General features: G+C 49.5%; 1 protein-coding gene across 2 annotated transcripts in view; it reads right to left on the reverse strand.

Moving 5' to 3' along the window:
* The window catches only part of DNAH9 (dynein axonemal heavy chain 9), a 161,040-nt gene that overhangs the window by 73,437 nt on the left and 67,890 nt on the right, over positions 1-19,713 (reverse strand). For both annotated transcript variants that reach the window (XR_013184717.1, XM_077188209.1), the window contains 8 exons: positions 19,027-19,189; positions 17,990-18,113; positions 16,692-16,834; positions 14,803-14,964; positions 13,013-13,246; positions 7,349-7,609; positions 5,753-6,178; positions 2,173-2,292 (listed from right to left, as the gene is read on the reverse strand). Coding sequence is in view for 1 of the 2 variants with exons in the window: in XM_077188209.1 (XP_077044324.1) it covers positions 2,173-2,292; positions 5,753-6,178; positions 7,349-7,609; positions 13,013-13,246; positions 14,803-14,964; positions 16,692-16,834; positions 17,990-18,113; positions 19,027-19,189 (1,633 nt within the window). In the remaining variant the exon portion in view is untranslated. The remainder of the gene's footprint in view (positions 1-2,172; positions 2,293-5,752; positions 6,179-7,348; positions 7,610-13,012; positions 13,247-14,802; positions 14,965-16,691; positions 16,835-17,989; positions 18,114-19,026; positions 19,190-19,713) is intronic.

A 19,713-nucleotide genomic window follows, 5' to 3' on the forward strand; every position in this document is an offset into this window, starting at 1 on the left:
ATGACAGAGAGTGAAAACTATCCCTCACCCACCTTCTGCACACCAGCCATGATTTCAGAGGCTTCTGCACTTTTTCCAAAATAAGGAGCCCTAATCCATTCCCTCTCTTCTCATATGGAAGTGATTTTGTACTTTGTTGTAGCTTTTCTGGGCTGCCCACACCCTTCCTAGACAAGGTGGCCACGTGTGGGATGCAGGCACTGACAGACCCAATACAATGACGCTTAACTTCTGTTTCCTGAGGTTTTTTCCTACCAATTAGTAATATTCAATTTGTCTTTTTTCCTCCTGTCAAGTGCCACGCTGCTGTTCCTGAGAACTCTCTGCAACAACTCCAAGAGCTCTTCTGTGAGTGATAATAGTGCAATTAGGCCCTATCCATGTAACTGCATGATTACAGTTTGTTTTCCCTGCACACGTTATTTAGCATTTGTCATCACTAAATTTCCTCCTCTGCATTAGCACACACCCCCTCACAAACAGCACTCATTGCCAGCCTCCCTTTCTGCTGCACAGATCCTGTCCTTTGGATCCTGGAGCATCTTCCTCAGGCCACTTGAAGCTCATGAGATGCCAGCCTGGCACTGCGAGAGCTGGGCTTGCCTCAATCCCCCAGGTTCACTTGTCAATCCAAAGCATCACTCCCTACGTTCGCTTGCATTCTTCACACAACTTCAGTGTTTGTTTCAAAGTCTGGGAACTCATTTCTACCCACAGCCACACCAGAGACACCTCCTGAATGTCAAATGAGCTGCACATCAGTGAGGGCTGTCAGGTGCTGCTCCCAGATCAAAGCCAGGGTGGCACAGGAGATGCTGTGCAGTGCACAGCAGGAAGTTGGGATGCAGGCAGTTCCTTGCCTGCACTGCAGAAATGATGAATTGTTGACAGTAAAAAATCACAGAATTGCTGAGACTGGGAGCTGTTCCCACGTCATGGGGTGGGGAAGAGAGGTAACCAGCATGGCCTGGGATGTGGTGTCCCAGAGTCACAGAACCATGGGATGGATGGGGTTGGAAGGGACCTAAAATCAATCCAGTGCCACCCCTGCCATGGCAGGGACACCTCCCACTGTCCCAGGCTGCTCCAGCCTGGCCTTGGACACTTCCAGGGATCCAGGGGCAGCCACAGCTGCTCTGGGAAATCCTTTCCAGGGCCTCCCCACCCTCATAGGGAAGGATTTCTTCCGTATATCTAAACTAAATTTCCTCTCTGTCAGTCTGAACCCATTCTCCTTTATCCTATCACTGCAGTTCCTGATGCAAAATCCCTCTCCAGTTCCTCATAGGCCCCTCTCTAAAACCTTTGTACTCTGACTTGGAGGAGTCTGAGGCTTTTTAGAGATGTTTTCTCTCTAATTCTTGTCATTTCAGACCCTGCAAAGCTACGGGCACGTTCACACCTTTGTTTCTATGATGCCATTTTTGACTCACACTGTTCTGGCCCATCAGCACCTGCTCACACATTTAAGCCCCAAGAAGGAGCTGAGAGCTGTGATGGCAGCAGAGCCAGGCACTTGAAGGAGCAGAGTTGCCCCAAAGCATCTGGAATGCAACAACACTTCCTGCAGCTGCCTCTCCTGGTTTCTTTGAGAAAGAGAAGACATTCTGCCACAACCTCATGGAAACAACCTCTGTAAAAGCATTTTCACTGCTGAAACTTGCTGCAGTGTGTGATATTTCCAGGGTTCCCAAGACTAAGGGGGAATTGAGAATCTGACTCCATGTTCTTAGAAGGCTAATTAATTATTTTATGTACTTATATTATATTAAAGAATGCTATACTAAACTATACTAAAGAATAGAGAAAGGATCTTACAGAAGGCTCAACAAGATATTAATGAAAAATTCGTGACTGCTTCCAGAGTCCTGACACAGCTGGACTGTGATTGGTCATTAAATGAAAACAATTCACACGTTGGATAAACAATCTCCAAACCACATTCCAAAGCAGCAAAACACAGGAAAAGCAATCAGATAATTATTGTTTTCATTTCTCTCTGAAGCTTCTCAGCTTCCCAGGAGAAACAATCCTGGTGAAGGGATTTTTCAGAAAATGTGACAGTGACAGCAGTGCAGGAGACATTCCCAAAAACCTGAGAGGATGGAAGGTGCTCAGCCCAGCCCTGGTCCCTCCCCCTGGGGCCACCAGAGCTGCCCTTGCTGCACTCACCAGGCGGTTGGCAAGGGAGATGGTGCAGGCTGTGGCTTCAGCTTCCTGCTGGCACCTGATTTTGTCTGAGGTGGCCTTCTCAAACCGGGCTGTGAGCTTGGCCAGGTTCTCATTGAGGCGCTGTGGGTGAAAAACAGGAGAACTCAGGAGCAGCACAACTCAGGGGGAACTGGAGCTGCTGGGAGGAGTCCAAAAGGCCATGAAGACACTCCAAGGGCTGGACCCCTCTGCTCTGGAGACTGAGAGAGCTGGAGGTGTCCACTCTGGAGAACAGAAGGCTCCAGGGAGAGCTCAGAGCTCCTTTCAGGGCCTAAAGGGGCTCCAGGAGAGCTGCAGAGGGACTGGGGACAAGGCATGGAGGGACAGGACACAGGGAATGGCTCCCAGTGCCAGAAGGCAGGGATGGATGGGATATTGGGCAGGAATTGTTCCCTTGGGAGGGTGGGCAGGCCCTAGCACAGGGTGCCCAGAGCAGCTGTGGCTGCCCCTGGATCCCTGGCAGTGCCCAAAGCCAGGCTTGGAGCAGCCTGGGACAGTGGGAGGTGTCCCTGCCATGGCAGGGGTGGCACTGGATGGGCTTTGAGATCCCTTCCAGCCCAAATCACTCAGGAATCCTCTGATGCTGAGGCAGGCCCTTGTCCAGAGCTGGCCAAGCTCCAGCCCAGCCCATCCACCCAGGGCTGGGCAGGGCTGTGCCACTGCTTGGAACCCACACCCTCGGCACAGGCAGAGGCAGAGGACACTCAAAATGAGTTTATTTGGGCTTCTGGCTGAGCCCTGATGAGGAATGCTGTGGCTGAGCAACGAGCAGGCAGCTGAGAAACCCAAATCTGACATTTCCTGATGCTACAGCCCCTTGTCTCTGATCAGTCCTGGAGGCTCTGCTCATTCCCCAAGCTGTGCTCAAATCCCCAAGGGGCTCCTGAAGTTCTGCCTGAACCCTGTCCAAACCATGCCCTCACACTGTTTCCAGCAAGGAATACAACAAGTGAGCTAAAGGGCTCTGAGGGCTGCCCCAGGGAGGTGGGGCCATGTCCTGGGCAGGTCAGGGCTGGGAGGGGCAGCAAGAGCCAAAGCACCTGCAGAGAAAACTGGAGAGCCCTGCTCTTGTTCACACTCGGATCTAAACCAAGCCAACAGCTCCCACAAGCACTTGGAGCATTTCGCTCCTGATAAGAAAAGTAATAATTGATTTTATCTGCACCCAATGCAGACTGCTTAAGGCTAAACTGCTTGTAAATCACTTTAACATTGAGCTACACACTAGAAACAAACCCAAAAATGAAAAAGGATTATATTAGAGATCCCTGCAGCTCTCCTGGATACAAACACAAAGCAGCCTCTCCTTGACCTTCCTTGGAACAATAACACCAAAAGTTTCTGTCCCTGTGTGCATGTGGATCTATCAGCCTACAAAGGCTCATGTATATCACATTCCACTATAAAAGCATGAGCTGATAATTGATTTTCTCTAGAATATATGCATATATCTGGTCTGCAGGGGCTGTGTGCAGCTGTGGACACACCCTTCACTCCTACCTCCAGCAGCCCCAGGTGCAGAGCACTCAATTCCCAGGTAGGGAAAAAAAGACAGAAAGTCCTTAATGTTTTGGACAGAAATTCCTCATTTATTAATAAAAATGAGCGTGAGACAGCTTGGGGGCCAGCTGTGAGCAGGTATGAATCAGCAGCCAGCAGTGAAGCTATCCAAGAGATCCCAGATAAGTCAGGATGTACCTCCACATCCATCCCACGCCACCCTGCATCACTCCCCATCTCTGCAGAGAGGAGAGGGCTCCTAAACCAGACAGTTTTGTAAGATTCTGCCAGAGGAGCAGCAGTAATCTCCCCAAAGATTGCAATTTTCTTTAACAAAATCCCACTGCTTTGAGGGAAAAAAAAAAAAAAAAGCCCAGGCATAAAAAAAGCTTTGGAGAAGAGCAGCATAAAGGGATGAACAAAGTTCCCCAGCACTGTATGGCACATCTGAGGTGGGAGAATTAGACACCAAAGCCCTCTAAATCCATCCCTGCTTCAGGTGCCTCCTTTCATCTGCAGCAGGAAGGGGCGGCCGCAGAGTTCTGCACCATTTTCTTGTATTTTGAGTTAAAAAGTGTAGTAAGCATTTTAAGAATGATAAGCCCTTGAAAACATCAAGGGAGTGATGTGTTTTCTAAGAGGGTGAGGTGCTGGTGGAGGGGGCAAGGGGAGCACAGGGACCTCACTCACTGGGACCCTGCCCCTGCTGTGGGTCCAGCCCTGGAGGGGATCCCACTCCCAAAGAGAGATCCCAAAACACCCCAAAACCAGAGCAGCTGCTTCCCACAGCCTGTTCTTAGCAGGTAGCATGCTGGGAGGGAGCAGGGAGGAAAGCAGGATAAAGCAGGATGTGTTTTTACATAGAGATAATTTTCTGAAGGAAAGTGATAAAGGTCTCACTCTACACTCTGTGGAAATGCACTTTTAATCACGCTGTAATTTCTTCTATTCAGGGATTTTTTTAATTTTTTTTTTTTTTTTTAAGTAGCAAAAATCCAAATAACATCCAAGATGTGCTGCCAGGGAGCTGTGCCGTGACAAATGAGGCTCCTGCAAGAGCAGTTGTCATCCTGCAAAAGCAGGCACTGGGTGTGCAGCCAGCCCAGCTCTGTGCTCCCAGCACTGAATCAGCCTCCAGGTGCCATCCCCTGCCCTGTGCAGCACACTGGGAACACCCTGGTTTGAGATCATGAGTTTTCTGAGGGCCCAGGAGAAGAGGTAAATTACACTAAAAAAATTAAGTGGGAATAACAAGGATTTTTATTTTAGCATTCCTCTTCAGGTGTGAGCAAGGCTGGAGAAGAACAGAGGAAATTTAGAAAGCAGCAATATTCTGTCACAGAATCACAGAATTCTTTGGGCTGGAAGGGATCTTAAAGACCTTTTCCACCCCTGCCATGGCTTGGACACCTCCCACTGTCCCAGGTGCTCCAGCCCCAGTGTCCAGCCTGGCCTTGGGCACTGCCAGGGATCCAGGGGCAGCCCCAGCTGCTCTGGGCACCTGTGCCAGGGCCTGCCCACCCTCACAGGAAACAATTTCTTCCCTTTAACTAAGCTAAATTTCATCTCTTTCAGTTTGAAGCCATTCCCTGGGTCCTGTCCCTCCATGCCTTGTCCCCAGTCCCTCTCCAGCTCTCCTGGAGCCCCTTTAGGGTTCTGGGGTTTTCCTGGAGCATTCCCTTCTCCAGGTGAGCACTCCCAGCCTGGCTCCAGCCCTGGAGCATCTCCATGGCCTCCTCTGGGCTCTGTCCAGCAGCCCCAGCTCCTCCCTGTGCTGGGGCAGCTCTGCAGGTGGGCTCTGACCTGAGCAAGGGGCACAGGGGCAGAACCCCCCTCCCCTCCCTGCTGCCCATCCTGGGCTCAGCCAGGGCTGGATTTTGGGGCTGCCACTGCAACAGGAGGGACAGAAAACCCTACAACCCCCAACCCCTTGGATTCCCACCCTGCTTTAGAATGCAAACACCGAGCAGCATCTCTGCCCAAGCTGAGGATTCCCCCAGGCAGGGACAAGCAGGACGAGCCCCCCCCCAAGGTCACTCACAGCAATTTTGGCCTTGACAGTGGCCAGCTTGTCCTGGGCTGCTGCCAGCTCAGCGTTGGCCCTGTCCAGAGCCTGTCTCTTGGGCTGCACCTCGCAGAAGACGCGGTGGAAGCGCTCGATGTTCAGCACCCACGAGCACAGCCCGGCCGCCGCCGCCGACTTGGTGGCCACGAGCTCGGGGTTGAAGCTGGGGTCCTGCAGATAGGGCTGCAGGGCTTTGAGGCAGTTCTCGTGGATGTTCTCCTTGTTGAAGTTGATCAAGGAGTCCAGGAAGCTGTCTACCCTTGCCATGGCCACTCTGGCTGCTTTCCAGCTCCTGTCCTTGGGGATCTTCCCTGCCGGGGCCATCAGCACCATCACGGCTGCTGTGACGTTGCTGACAGCAGAAGGAGGTGACCCAAAGGACCTCAGCTCCGTCAGATTGGTCTGAAAAGGGGAAAACAAGGTTGTTAGGTAAAAATGAATGGGCTTTCTTTTCACTCTGCCACTAATGGAGTCAGGCTCCCAGGCTATCAATCTGATAAATTGGGCTCCTCTGGGCCCCAGCAGTGCTGCCTTTAGATCACTGCTCTGCATGTTTGCAGCACACCTGCTCCATTCCCTGCTCCTGACATCCCACCTGGGACCAGCACAGCACACTGCTCCTCCCCAGGCTCCTGGGGGAGCAGGAGGTTTTAGGCCCTCTCAGAAGATTGGGATAAATAAGAATGAAACCTGTAGAAATAATGCTCAGGCCCTCTAAAACAACCTTCAGAGCTTCCCCTGATGCTCCCTCCTACCCAGGCTGAGATGCCAGTGCCAAATCCATCCTCTGATTCCCACATCCTGCAGCCCTCAGGGAATGCAGCTGCTGAGAAAGCCCAGGCACCCTCACAGGGCAAGCAGCCAAACTGCACCGGTGCAACCAAAAGGGCATTTTTGTCTCCAACTCCTGAATTCCCAAGTTTTCAAACTCACTATCACACTGTGCATGAACTGCAGGCCAGAACAAATTGCAGGTCCATCTCTCAGGCACCTCACTGCACCACAGAGTGAATGAGCTTGGAAAAGACCTTTGAGGCAATCAAGTCCAACCTATGACCTAACACCAACCTTGCCAACCAAACCATGGCACTGAGTGCCACATCAAATGGGAACCCCTGGAGCACCCTTGAAGGACAAACCTTCCAAGGCACAAAAACTCCTCCCAAAACCAATCTCCTGCAATCAGAGCAATGCTTATCTCCTGATCACACCTTTTCCCAGGGACATCTTCCATTGGACCAGCTTTGTCTGCTCCTCTCCATGGCAATGAGTGAAGGGGAACATGGTGCAGCCTCGTGGGTGCTCTGAGTTCCACCAGGAACCCCAGAATCACAGAATTAACCCAGCTGGAAAAGACCTTTGAGATCAGCAAGTCCAACCTGTGACCAAACACCTCCTTGTCAACTAAACATCGGCTCTCAGTGACACATCCAGTCCTTTTTGACACACTTTAGCATCAGCAGGGAGGAAGCTGGAGAAGGGACAATACAATGTGCAGAACTTGGGACATCGGAGGACACAGCCCCTCTCCCCCAGTGAGGAGGAAAAAGACTGAGGGAATCCTCACCCTACCTTGTTGAGGGTGTTGAGAGCAGCCTGGGCAGCTGCCAGGGCAGGCTCAGCCTTGGCCAGGTCCTCCTCACAGTCCTTCTGCTTCTGCTCCACCTCCTGGGCAATGAGGGCCACCTTCCGCTCCTCCTCATCGGCCACCGCCTTCTTCCTGCTCACCTTCTCCGTCTCCACGCCCACCACCTGGATCAGCCTGTCAGCATCCTCGTTCTTCTGCTTCAGCTCCACCTCCTGGGCTGCCAGCTTGGCCTTCAGCTCATCCACCTGCAGGGCAGAGATTTGTGTGAGCTGGGCTGTCCTGCCTGCTCCTCAGTGCCCAGCACAGCCTCACACCCAGTGAGGGACCCCGGCCTGGCTCTCAGCAGAGTCCTGCTGATGCCTTCAGTTTTATCTTTCCTATTTCCCAGACTCTGCAGTGCACTGGTCAATAACTCTGAACTGCACAGAAAGTGTCAGCAAGGTCTCCTCCCAGCTCAGGCACACAGAACAATCCTTTTCCAGCCCCAGAACCAAGGACACCGCTGCAGCCTCAGCCCCAAAAAGTGCAAACAGCAGGGAATGGAGGAGAGCAACCTGGGAGGGTGGGACTGCATCACCTGGAGCTGGGATTGGGCACTGAACCCCAGCGTGGAAATGGAGCAGAACTCATCAAAGGGTGAAAACTCCTGACTCTGAGTCCATCCTGGGCCCACCGTGGGTGCAACCCTGCCTGGGCTCTTGCACTGCCCAAGGTGCATCCTTTGAGGCCTTTTAATAAATCCCCATTTTATTCCTTTAACTCTGTCCAGCCCCTGCTCCAGGCATCAGTTTCACACAGCAGGAATGTGCAGGAAATCTCTGTGAACCCAAACCCATCAGCTTTGGGCACAAGCTCTGTTGTCACATCCCCCCTGAGCAGAGCTGCTGTGCCTTGCTGGGGAGGTGACAAGGCTCCAGTTCAGCCACACTTCAGCTTCTCAGCCTTGCCAGCAGCAAACCTGGGCACGAGTTGGTTTGGAGCAGGAACTGCCTGAGCCTCCTGCTCACCCCAGCACACCCTGCCCTCCCCAGGCACAGGGCAGGGGCAGCATCTGCTCTGAGACCATCAGTCCTGCAGGAATCACAGAAACTTGGAATGGTCTGGGTTGGAAGGGACCTTAAACCCCTTCCAGTCCCTGTGCCATGGGCAGGGACACCTTCCACTATCCCAGGCTGCTCCAAACCCTGTCCAACCTGGCCTTGGATGGGGATGGGGCAGCCACAGCTGCTCTGGGCACCTTGTGCCAGGGCTTCCCTACCCTCACAGAGAAGAACTTCTTCCTAACTTCATTTTCACCCCAGGAAAATTGCAGTTGGCATCTGCTGACAGATCCAGAGCTCTGAGGTTCAAGGGGCTTTGAATGTGACGTCAGATGAGCCTGAAAAGGGACATCCATTTGAGCTGGCAGCCAGGAGGCCACCAGCATGGCCATGGTGGCAGCTCCTCAGCCCTGCTCACACACAGGAGCCCTCAGCAGCATTTGCACAGGAGGAAGCTCACACAGGCTCTCACTGGCAGTCAGAAAAGCTCCTGCTAAAATCCCCATGTCAGTGAACTCACCCAGATTCTGGGCAGAGCACAGAGGCTTTCACTGCCTGATCTCAGGCTCAAAAAGGTTCCCTTAGAGCTCCTGGGGCACATCTTTACCCACACAAAAGTACTCACAGGAAGGGAAGCATACACTGGTTTTGGTGACACCATTTTGATACCAGAAGGGAGAGCACAGCCTGCAATCCATGAACTGAAGCTGTTGACATTTGGCATTGGCTTCACGTGGAGAGCAGCTTTTCAGGGCTCTCCACACGCCCTCCATCCATCACCATCCCCTGCTCCTGGCTCTGTGGGACTGCTCTCAGCAGGACAAAGGCACAGCTGTAAATCCAGGCTCTCAGAATCCCTCCCTGTGACAAACCCAGCAGCAGCTCCTTGTTCAGCTCCAGCTCTCTGGGGGCTGCAGGAAATTGAAGTGGGCTCTGCTGATGGCTGATATGGCTGTGACCTTCTGCCCAGAAATCAGCCTTTGTGTGCTGGATACACACACAAACAGCAGCTCCAGGGGTTTACAGGGCCAGGACAAAACAAGCAGGGGATTAAAATCCACAGGCACTCAACAGCAGCACAAAGAGCAGGTGTAAGCTCAGCCCCGGGGAACACACAATGCCCTGCCAAGCACAATGGAAGGGGAAATGACTTTGTCAGGATTTTAAAAAAGGAAGAACACTCGAGAAGGAGTGTTTGCAAGGGCCTGAAGTGACAGGACAATTGGGAATTGCTTCATATTGAAGGAGGGCACGGTTAGGTTGGCTATCAGGAAGAAATCCTTCCCTGGGAGGGTGGCAGGCCCTGGCACAGGTGCCCAGAGCAGCTGGGGCTGCCCCTGGATCCCTGGCAGTGCCCAAGGCCAGGCTGGAGAGGGCCTGGAGCAGCCTGGGACAGTGGGAGGTGTCCCTGGGACAGTGGAAGGTGTCCCTGCCATGGCAGGGGTGGAAAAGGATGATCTTTAAGATCCCTTCCAACCCAAAGCATTCTGTGATTCTGTGATTCCATGAGAAACCTGTGAGCAGCTTCCTGAGTGCAGCACAATCTGATAAGCAATTAGTAATGTGAGGTGGAAAGGCAAAGAGCAAAGCAAATGAGAAATTCAAGGGTAATGTGCTGTGACTTCATCAGGGAAAGGAAGGGAGAAGCCCTTGCCTACCACCAGAACAGCATGAGAAAAATTATTGAAGAGAAGAAAACCTGGAGGGCAGGCTCCCAGAAGACTCATTTTATCTGATTGTCCCTGCCTTGTTTCAAGAACACAAAACACATCAAAAGGTCAGCGATTAATTGATAGCGGCAGGCAGGCTGGAATCTGGAATGCAGTGATGCAATATTAACCACAGCCATCCTCAGAATTACTCAGCAATGGGTGCTGACCTCTGGGTGGCACACAGCACTCTGAAAAACAAGTGACTCATCCCACACATCTTCCCAATCCATTATCTCCTAACGGGAAGGAGGCTTCAGCTTCCCTGAGAGCTGAGGATGCACTGGCCGCAGGGAGAGGTGGCTGTAAAATATTCCTGGAGGAGCAAAGCTGGCCAGCAGCATCCAGGTGTCCAAATCTCCACAGGAAGGAAAAAAAAGAAAGGGGTAGAGGTAGAGGGGACCGCAGTGAAAGGAGGCAGAGAGGTTATTTTGAAATGGGAACAGCAAAGTAAAAAATACCCGCAGCTCCTGTTACAGCAGCCCCTCGTGCTGAGGCCACTCTGAGCCTAGAGAAATGCTCAAAGCTCACCCTTAACTGGGCCCTGGAGAATGCCAGGGATGAGCACCAGTCCCCAGAGCTGCAGCACAGCCAGGTGGTACCCAGGGATCAAAATCCTCCACCTTTACTTTGAAAATTCCCTCAGCACATCACGCCCAACACAACCTGCAGGTGACACACCTGAGTGACAGAGGACTCTCCACTTCCTCAGGCCCAAGATCAAGTATTTCCATGGGTGAATGTAAAGTTCAGCCTTTTAAACCCATGTTCAAGATTGGACATGCTGGTATGGTTTCCAATACTGATAAATATCCACACTCTGCTTTCAAATCAACAGCAGTTTCGACTATTGCGCACATCTGGTAATTTAGGTGTTTAATTTTAGGCCCCCAGTACTAATTTTAGACTTGAATTTGACATGTTTGTCCTCACTGCTCTGCATCTTAATTACCTGCTCAAGGAGGCACCTCCCAGCCCAGCCTCACTGCAACCAGACACCAACACTGTGCTCTTCCATCCTTCTTGGGATTTGATTTTCCCATCCTTCCCATTGCCTCCAAGTCCCCCACCACTGCTTTGGGGCTCAGCAGAGAACCCTGCCCACACAGCACCCACTGAAGAGAAGCCTGAAGGATACAGAAGGGTTCCCATGTGTCACAACAGACCCAGGGACTTGTTCACAAAAATTCATTTCATATTAGCTTCTCCAAAAAAAAAATAAACCTAATCCACCTTATCCATGACTGGGGAGTCCTGAAAAAACAGCAGCACCCCACAGGTCCATCAGAGCTATTGCCTGCATGGGTGAGGTGATGTAGCTGGAAAATATACCAAGTTTAAAATTTATAATTTTAGTCAGGTTTGTTTGCCTTTGTCCCCAGGGAAGGGAATTTCTGTTTCTTTCCAGGGCATTGTTCCACCAGGCAAGGCCTGATGAATTTAACAACTTAACAGACTGGGAATAGCACAGAAGATACAAAAAAAATAACAACCAATAGCTCCAAACATCACCCCTGTCGTGGTCTGAGACACCTGGTCTGGGAAAAGAGAAATAAGAATGAGAACCCAATCAGCATCAGAGGTAATGAGAACCTAATTAGCATCAGAGGGGAAGAGATCTGGAACCAACAGGAAACCAAAGATTAAGAACTCCATGACTTGATATCAATTAACACTGAACCAATGAATCTCTATGAGTTCTGACTGCATAATGTTTGTGAAAAAACAGGTAAGATTCATGTGCCATGGAATGATTTTCTCTGCACACCCAGGTTATGTGTGAATGAAATTATTTCTGTTGCACATCCTGGCCAGACCATAATAATGCCTCAATTCTCTAACCCTAAGAGTGTTGCTGGAGGGTTTTGTTTTCTCTGTAGTTTTGGTGACAAGGTGAGGTGTGTGCTGGGCAGTGAGGGCACAGCCTTGTGGCTCTGGTGGGTGCCACCAGTGCTCTCTGCTACCCCCTCCCTCCAAAGGAGATGCTAAAACCTGCACAGGGGACATGGCAGTGCCCACCCCTGCCATGTCCTGCTCAGTGTTTGAAGAGAGATGGAGACATCAGCACTGAGAGCACCAGCCCAGCCCATCCATCACCTCCAGGCAGGCTCTGTCCCCTGAGTGTGACAGATGCCCCCAGCACGCCCCAGAGCTGATGTGTGGAAGGGAATGGACCTGCCAGTCCTTCCTCCTCATCAACCCCCCTGCATTCCTCCAGAGCAGCTCCAGGACAGCCTCATTTGCCACTGGAGAAGCTTGGTGAGCAAACATTTGTGAGGGTTAATAGAATATGAAATGGAGAGCAAAATGGGAGTGTAGCAACAGATGTAGGTGTCACTGCAGAGAGGGTTGGGAAACACCCAGAACAACTTCTAGTCACTACCAGAGGAGAGTGCCAGTGAGAGTCTTGAGCTGGGGCATTTTGGGATGGCTGATGTGCATTTCAGACATGTGTTAGCTTTCCTTAAAGATGGATAGCAAAATGGAAGGAAAAATGAACATCAGCCTCGTTTTAACAGCATGCACTGTTTAGTTTGAAAGAGTCTTGCTGAGGTTATTGTAGATTTCCTGGATGCAACTCCAAAAATCACTGACTGTCCTGTATTTTCTAAGCTGTTTTGTCACCACAGCTGAAATTTAACCATTAAAAGAGGATGGCAGAGCTAGCTGGTCCCAATCTCATTTTACTTACCGAAATCTTTCAGTTACCTCCCAAACAGCAGTGACTGAGCACACACCTCTCCATTCTCCTTTCCAGTGCAGAGCATCACTTCTGCTCCTCCAGAAACCCAGCTCAAGCCAGGCTAGAGCCAAGATCCACCCCAAATTTCTTCCCTGTAAAGCTCTCCCTCGAACCAGACAAGAAAAACAAGGAAAACCAACCCCAAGGAGTCCTTACCTGTGCAGAAGTGCTCTTGAGCTTCTCCAGGCCGTTCTCCAGGCGCTCCATTTTTGCCTTTAACTCCTTGTCCTTGCTCAGCAGCAGGCTCTGGTAGAGTTTGATTTGCTCCAGGAAGGACTTGGGGGTGGTGTAGTTGTAGCGGCGCTCGTTGCTGAGGTACAGCCGGGACACCTCGTTGACACTGATGTGGACGTGGGCCATGAATTTGCTTATTGAATCCTTGACTGAATCCTAAAGGGAAGGTGGGAAGATGAGGAGAAAGTGTTTCAAACAGAAAACTATATATAAACACAGGTGTGTGCTGAATAGAAAGGAATTTGGTAACTTTTGATTCTGCTGCAGCACAATCCAGGGGGTAACACCTCAGCTGATCCCTTTTCAGTGTTATCTCTAAAATAACTTTGTTGCTCATGTACTTTATACCCCTTTTTTATATCTTTTTATCTCACACATTATCTTATTCCAAGCAATTTCTCTACAAAATAACAGCTATTTTAAGTATAATTTTGGGCTTTTCTCCTGTACAAATGGGAAAAGTGCACACTCCTAAAAAGAAACATTGTAGGCTTTATTCTTCCTAAATCCTGCCTGGAAAAGCTAAATAAACAGAAAAGAATCTCTATTCTAGTAGCAGATTGTCATCACTGAGAACTTGACCTATTTTTGCCCTTGAGATTTCCAGAGGCTCAGACACAAGTGGGGAGAGCAGCAGGTTATTTTCTGGGCAGGTTTGGGGCTGCCCTTGTGCTGGCAGAGTTGTCCTTTCCCTGGCAGTGCCATCAGCTCCCAGTGACACCTCAGCAGCTCCCAGTGACCCCTCAGCAGCTCCCAATGACCCCTCAGCAGCTCCCAGTAAGACATCATTGCTTCCAGTGACTCCTCAGCATCTCCCAGTAAGACATCCTCAGCTCCCAGTAAGACATCCTCAGCATTTCCCAGTGACACAAGAGCATGGTGCCCATGGCTCTGCCCATGGTCTTCTCCAAAGAAATGTGGAGTGCGCCTCAGTGATGGTTTGGTTGAGTTTAAAGCACTTCAGTGCCACCAGTGACGCCTCTCTGGACAGCCACCTGGATGTGTTGGAGGCCAACCCAACCCTCCCTGACACAGCACGAGTGACATGGGGCCACCTCTGGTGTCATTGTCATATTTTCTGAAAAATCCCTTTGCCAGGATTTCTTCTCCTGGGAAGCTGAGAAGCCTCAGAGAAAAATGAAAACAGTAATTATCTGATTTGCTTCTCCTGTGTTCTGCTGCTTTGGAATGTGATTTGGAGCTTGGTCATTAACTAAAAACAATTCACATGTTGGATAAACAATCACGGTCAGGCTGTGTCGGGACTCTCTTGGAGAGAGTCACAGGTTTTTCATTGGTATCTTGTTAAGCCTTCTGTTAAGTATCCTTTCTCTATTCTTTAGTGTAGTTTTAGTATAATATGGTTATAGTATAATATAGTATAATGTAACATAGTGTAGTATAACATAACACAGTGTAGTATAACATAACATAGTGTAGTATAACATAACATAGTGTAGTATAACATAACACAGTGTAGTATAACATAACATAGTGTAGTATAACATTAAATAACGTAGTATAATATAATATAACGTAGTATAACATAACATAATATAACATAATATCATATCATAATAAATTAGCCTTCTAAGAACATGGAGTCAGATTCACCTTTCCTTCCTGCCATGGCAGACCCTGAAAATACCCCACCCTGGCTGTGGCCAGCGCTGTCCCCAGTGTCCCCGCAGAGGATCTGTGCTGGTGCTCACCTGCAGGGTGTCCATGTCCCGCAGGAAGCGGAGGCTGACGGACTCCAGGGCCTGGCGGGGCCAGGGCTGGAAGCAATCCATGGTGGTGCCGCTGGCCAGCGCCGGGAAGCGGCGGCTGCGGAGGCGCAGCTTGGGGCCCACGGGGGACAGGCACAGAGCGACCTGAGGAGCAGGAGAGGACACTGAGGAACAGGGCAGGGAGAGCAGCACCTGCTCTGCTGCTGAAACGGAGTGAAAGTTTAATACATTTCCATCTGTTGCAGATGTAGGTAAAATGTGCTGGTTTAAATTATTAAGTCTGTAGCTTGCTTACGTAGATGAGATGTGTTGCTTAGTCTGTGCTCAAAGCTACCTGTTCTCACAAAAAACTTATACTCACAAGGCTACTTTAACCGAGAGAAAAGAATGTAAAAAGAGATAAAAGAGGCCTCTCAAACTTTGAAACATAAACTACAAGAAACAAACAAAATGACTAAAGGGTTTTTTCTGTACTTTCTAATAAAAAAACTAGCTACAAGTGTAACACAAAACTAGTAAAAACTAGTATATTCGTTTTTAAAGTATATTTAAAAACTAATAAATATATGCATACTTGTATATATGCATAGAGTTTTATAATAAGTTTTTGCATATTTATTTTACTAGTTTTTACTAGTAAAATATTTTACTAGTAAAGTACTGGAACTAGCTACTAATATTTTACTAGTAAAGTACTGGAACTAGCTACTAATATTTTACTAGTAAAATATTTTACTAGTAAAAACTAGTAAAATAAATACGCATAAACATATTATAAAACTCTATGCATATCTATGAGTGAAAGAGATTTTAAAAAGTTCAGAATTCCCAAAGGTGCACATGTCCTTTAAGAAGGACGATCCCCACATGTGTCCAGTGCTGTAATAAACATACCAGCTTTATAACTTTTACAAGTTGTAGAGTTAGTTGGTTTTTTTTCCACAAATCACAGCCCACCTCGGGCTCCATGACCCCTTTGGTGCCTTCAGTTTCAGATTCTGTGCTGCTTTAGTGTAGTTCTGAGCTTCCTATGCAGTGTTGGTGAGCTCTCTTCACAGAGCAGGCAGGCTGTTGCAATGTGTTTGCAAGGGTTAGGCCATAGTGTGCACCAGCCAGCCTTGCTTTTAAGTTTGTTATCAAAGCCTCAGGAATTCATCAAGGCTATTGGAACATAAATTGTGCTAAATTAAGAAAGAAGAGGCTGAGAAACTGAATACCAAGACCACAAGAACTAAATAAGAGGACTGCGAAAGGCCTGGAATGTAACCAATCACATACTCCGAGAAATGCAGGCAGAAAACGAGTGAAAAGACAAAGGCACCAATCAAGAAGTGTGTGCTTAGTATTTTGTAGAATCCATAAACATGTGTGTAATGTAAACAATAAAGAGCCTCTGCTTGATCATATTGGTCAGTTGCTCAGGAATCCTGGATTCCCACAGTAGGAGGCAAAACAATTCCTGCTCTAGCTGGGGACCAAGGACAAATGACCCAAATCTCAGGCCCAAGAGCACAAACAACATGGACTGAAGAGAGAAAAGAAGGATGGGACTTCATAACCTAAAGCTGGAATTGAACAATTAACTCCAATATGCAAACGGACCACAGATGGAAACTAAACTTTGTTATGAAAATATGTCTTGAAGAGCTGGTTTTTGGCCTTGGTTTGCAGAAAAACCAAGATAGGAGGGAGGCCTTGTGCCCCCTGGGGCTTGGAGCTCAGAATTTTGTCTTTCTGGCTAGGGAAAAGTACTGGAACTAGCTACTAATACAATAACAGGCTACAAATATGTGTGGGAAGAGCACAGAGAATCTATAAAAGGAAAAAGACAAAAAAATCATTCAGCACCAACCCCTCGTGCTCCATCTCACCTTCAGCTGCCGTCGGACTCGCTCAATGAAAAACCTCCAGCAATTCTCCCTGGAATCCACCAGCCCCCGGCCCCTGACTTCATTCCTCACACTGCTGATGATGTTTTCCACTTCATCATCAGGGAAGAGATCCGGGATTTCCCCTAGGACAGGAGGGCACGTTTGGGTTTACACGTGTGGATGTTGTTGCAGTCTCAGAGCAAAGGGAAGCTGCTGTCCCCCTCTTCAGGGGCTCAGGGATGTCCCCTCCTCAGGTAAAACCCCTGCACCAGCTCCCCCTGAGCCCCAGAAGCAGCAAAGGGGCACACAAGATCATGCTGCTGAAAAATAAACATCTGTGAAAGCAAACTTCCTTATAAAACACAAGGGAAAGGAAGATAGAATAGAGTCAAAGTACAGAAAATCAATTTTTTTTTTTAGCTCTGCAGTCTAATTAGATTAAAAAAGAAATATTCAAATCCCTAATATGCCATATGTATTATAAAATCATTGTAGTTTTGCAAGTGCATTAATTACACGTAAAATTTTTGCAGCTGTTCAGGGCCCTTTCCAGCAGTGGCCAAATAACTCCCAGACCATCCAAACATTTTACAAGTTACAAATCTTGTAAAAAGCTTCTATAAGTTAATAGTTAAGCAGCTGTTTGCCTAAAATGCAACCAACCACATTTTTTTCTTAGTGTTTCCTTAATATATCACATATTCACTTCCTTTCTGGTTTCTGATTTGATTAAAATCATCATTATTGAGCCAGACACTTTCAATATGAGCACTGAAAACACTAATCAGAAATCTGCTCATTCATCAAAGAGAATTAAAGGTATATTTTGTTCTCCATAATGACAACAAGTGAAACAAGTAATTAAGACACTTGCCACTATCTCAGGTTGCTCCAAGCCCCATCCAACCTGGCCCTGGACATTTCCAGGGATACAGAGGCAGCCACAGGTGCTCTGGGCACCCTGTGCCAGGGCCTTCACCTCAAACATAAGGATGGCCAATTGGACAGAAGCCAAAAAGTCCTGCCTGGGCAATTTACTAGAAAAAGAAGTGAACAAAGAAACTAATTGCATTTTTGAGGTGTTTTACCAGGAGCAAGGACCTCCTGCACCTGGCTCAGTTTTTCTATGTTTGTTATTTTGCCTTTTATTAAACCTCTTTGTTTCCAACACCGCAACAGAAGCCATGGTGCTGATTTTTATGCCTCCAAGGGTATCTGAGCTATCTTGGGTGTGTTATAGACCTCCAAGAGCTGATGAGACCTGGCTGGAGGAGGCTCCTGTAACACAAGGGCTGCACCTGATGCCAAGAAGTCGTTGACCAGCACCAGGAACTGCTCGTCCACCACCTGTGCGTCGCTCAGCAGGAACACGGAGCCCACGCTCTTCAGCCCAGCCTTCAGGTACAGGTTTGCCAGGTCTGCCTGCAGGGGAGACACCAGGAGGGCTTGCATGCTGTAAAGCATGGGCCAGGCACAGGAACGGGATCATTGAGAGCCGGCCCAGTGGCTGAGAACATCAGCACAGCTGAGGGCTGAGGCTTGGGGCTGGGCTGGGATGTTCTCAGGGCCCTGCCAGGAGAGCCCAGGTGTGGCTGCAGCCCTGGGCACACACACTCCAGCAAGGCATTTGCTCCTCTCCACAGCAGCATGTCGTGTCTGGGGTGTTTCAGTATCTTATTTAGGTCAGAAGAGCCCTCTAAGGACATCATATCCAATGTTCCCCCTGAGTGCCCAAGGCCACCACTATCCCATGTCCCCAAGTGCCACATCCATATGGCTTTTAAATCCCTCCAGGGGTGTGCATTTCACCACCTCCCTGGGCAGCTGTGCCAGGGCTGGACAGCGCTTTCAGTGAAGAAATATTCCCTGCTATCCACCCTGAGCTGCCCTGGCCCAGCCTGAGGCTGTTCCCTCTGCTCCTGTCCCTGTTCCCTGGAGCACAGCCTGACCCCCCCTGGCTGTCCCCTCCTCTCAGGAGCTGTGCAGAGCCACAAGGGCCCTCCTGAGCCTCCTTTTCTCCAGGCTGAGCCCCTTCCCAGCTCCCTCAGCCTCTCCTGGGGCTCCATTCCTTCCCTGGACACACTCTAGCCCCTCAATGTCCTTCCTGTTCTGTGTCCCAGAGCTGTCCCCAGCTCTGGAGGTGTCCCAGCAGTGCCAGCACAGGGGATGGGCACTCTACTGACCCTGCTGTCATCCCAGGTGACCCTGACCTCTTTCCCACCTGGGCACACCTGGGCACACGATCATCCTCCCCCATTCTCTTTCCCAACACACGACAACCCTTCAGGGCAAGCTCTGCTCTTTTTTTCCCTCCCCTCCATTTCAAATCCCCCACCTTGAGGTCAGGGACGCCGTAGCCTTTCCTCAGGGTGATCTGGAAGACCTCCAGGGAGCTGAGGAAGGCAGCCAGGCGGGTCAGGCTCTGCTTGCCCGTGCCTCCCACGCCGACCAGGAGCGCGTTCCCCCGCGGCGCCTCCAGGACGCGGCTGATGCGGCAGCTGCACCGAGCCATGCAAAAACCTCTCATTAGCAACACGGCTCTCCCATTTCTCTGCCCACTGCTCTTCAATACATATTTTATTCACTAGGAAATTGTGTTCTGAGCGGGGTGAAGAATGGCAGTCTCAGAGATGTGGCAGCAATCAATGCTCATCTCTGATGAGACCTGTCCAAAAAAAAACCCCCAGAGTTTGGTGGCAATTCAAAATGTGCCTATTTTTTTCCCCACCTGCCAAGTCCTGCTGGACAGAACAATGTTTAAACAAAGGCCTGGGTGTCTTTGCAGGGAGTGCAAGGGGAAAAGGATGTTAAATTGACGTGCAAAAACTGAGAGCAAAATTCAAGGCTCTGACCCCCTCCCCAGAAAAACCCCTCTCTCTTCTCAAGGCTTTGGGATTTGTGCACAGGTGAGCCCTGCTGAGCATTACAGAACATTCACACCTGGCTGGAATGGCACAAACCTTCCTGCAAAACAACCTCTGTTCCTTTTGTCCACACAACCACTACATAAGAGTGAGATTTT

Source organism: Agelaius phoeniceus, chromosome 19, assembly GCF_051311805.1.
Source record: "Agelaius phoeniceus isolate bAgePho1 chromosome 19, bAgePho1.hap1, whole genome shotgun sequence".
Classification (NCBI taxonomy): Eukaryota; Metazoa; Chordata; class Aves; order Passeriformes; family Icteridae; genus Agelaius; species Agelaius phoeniceus.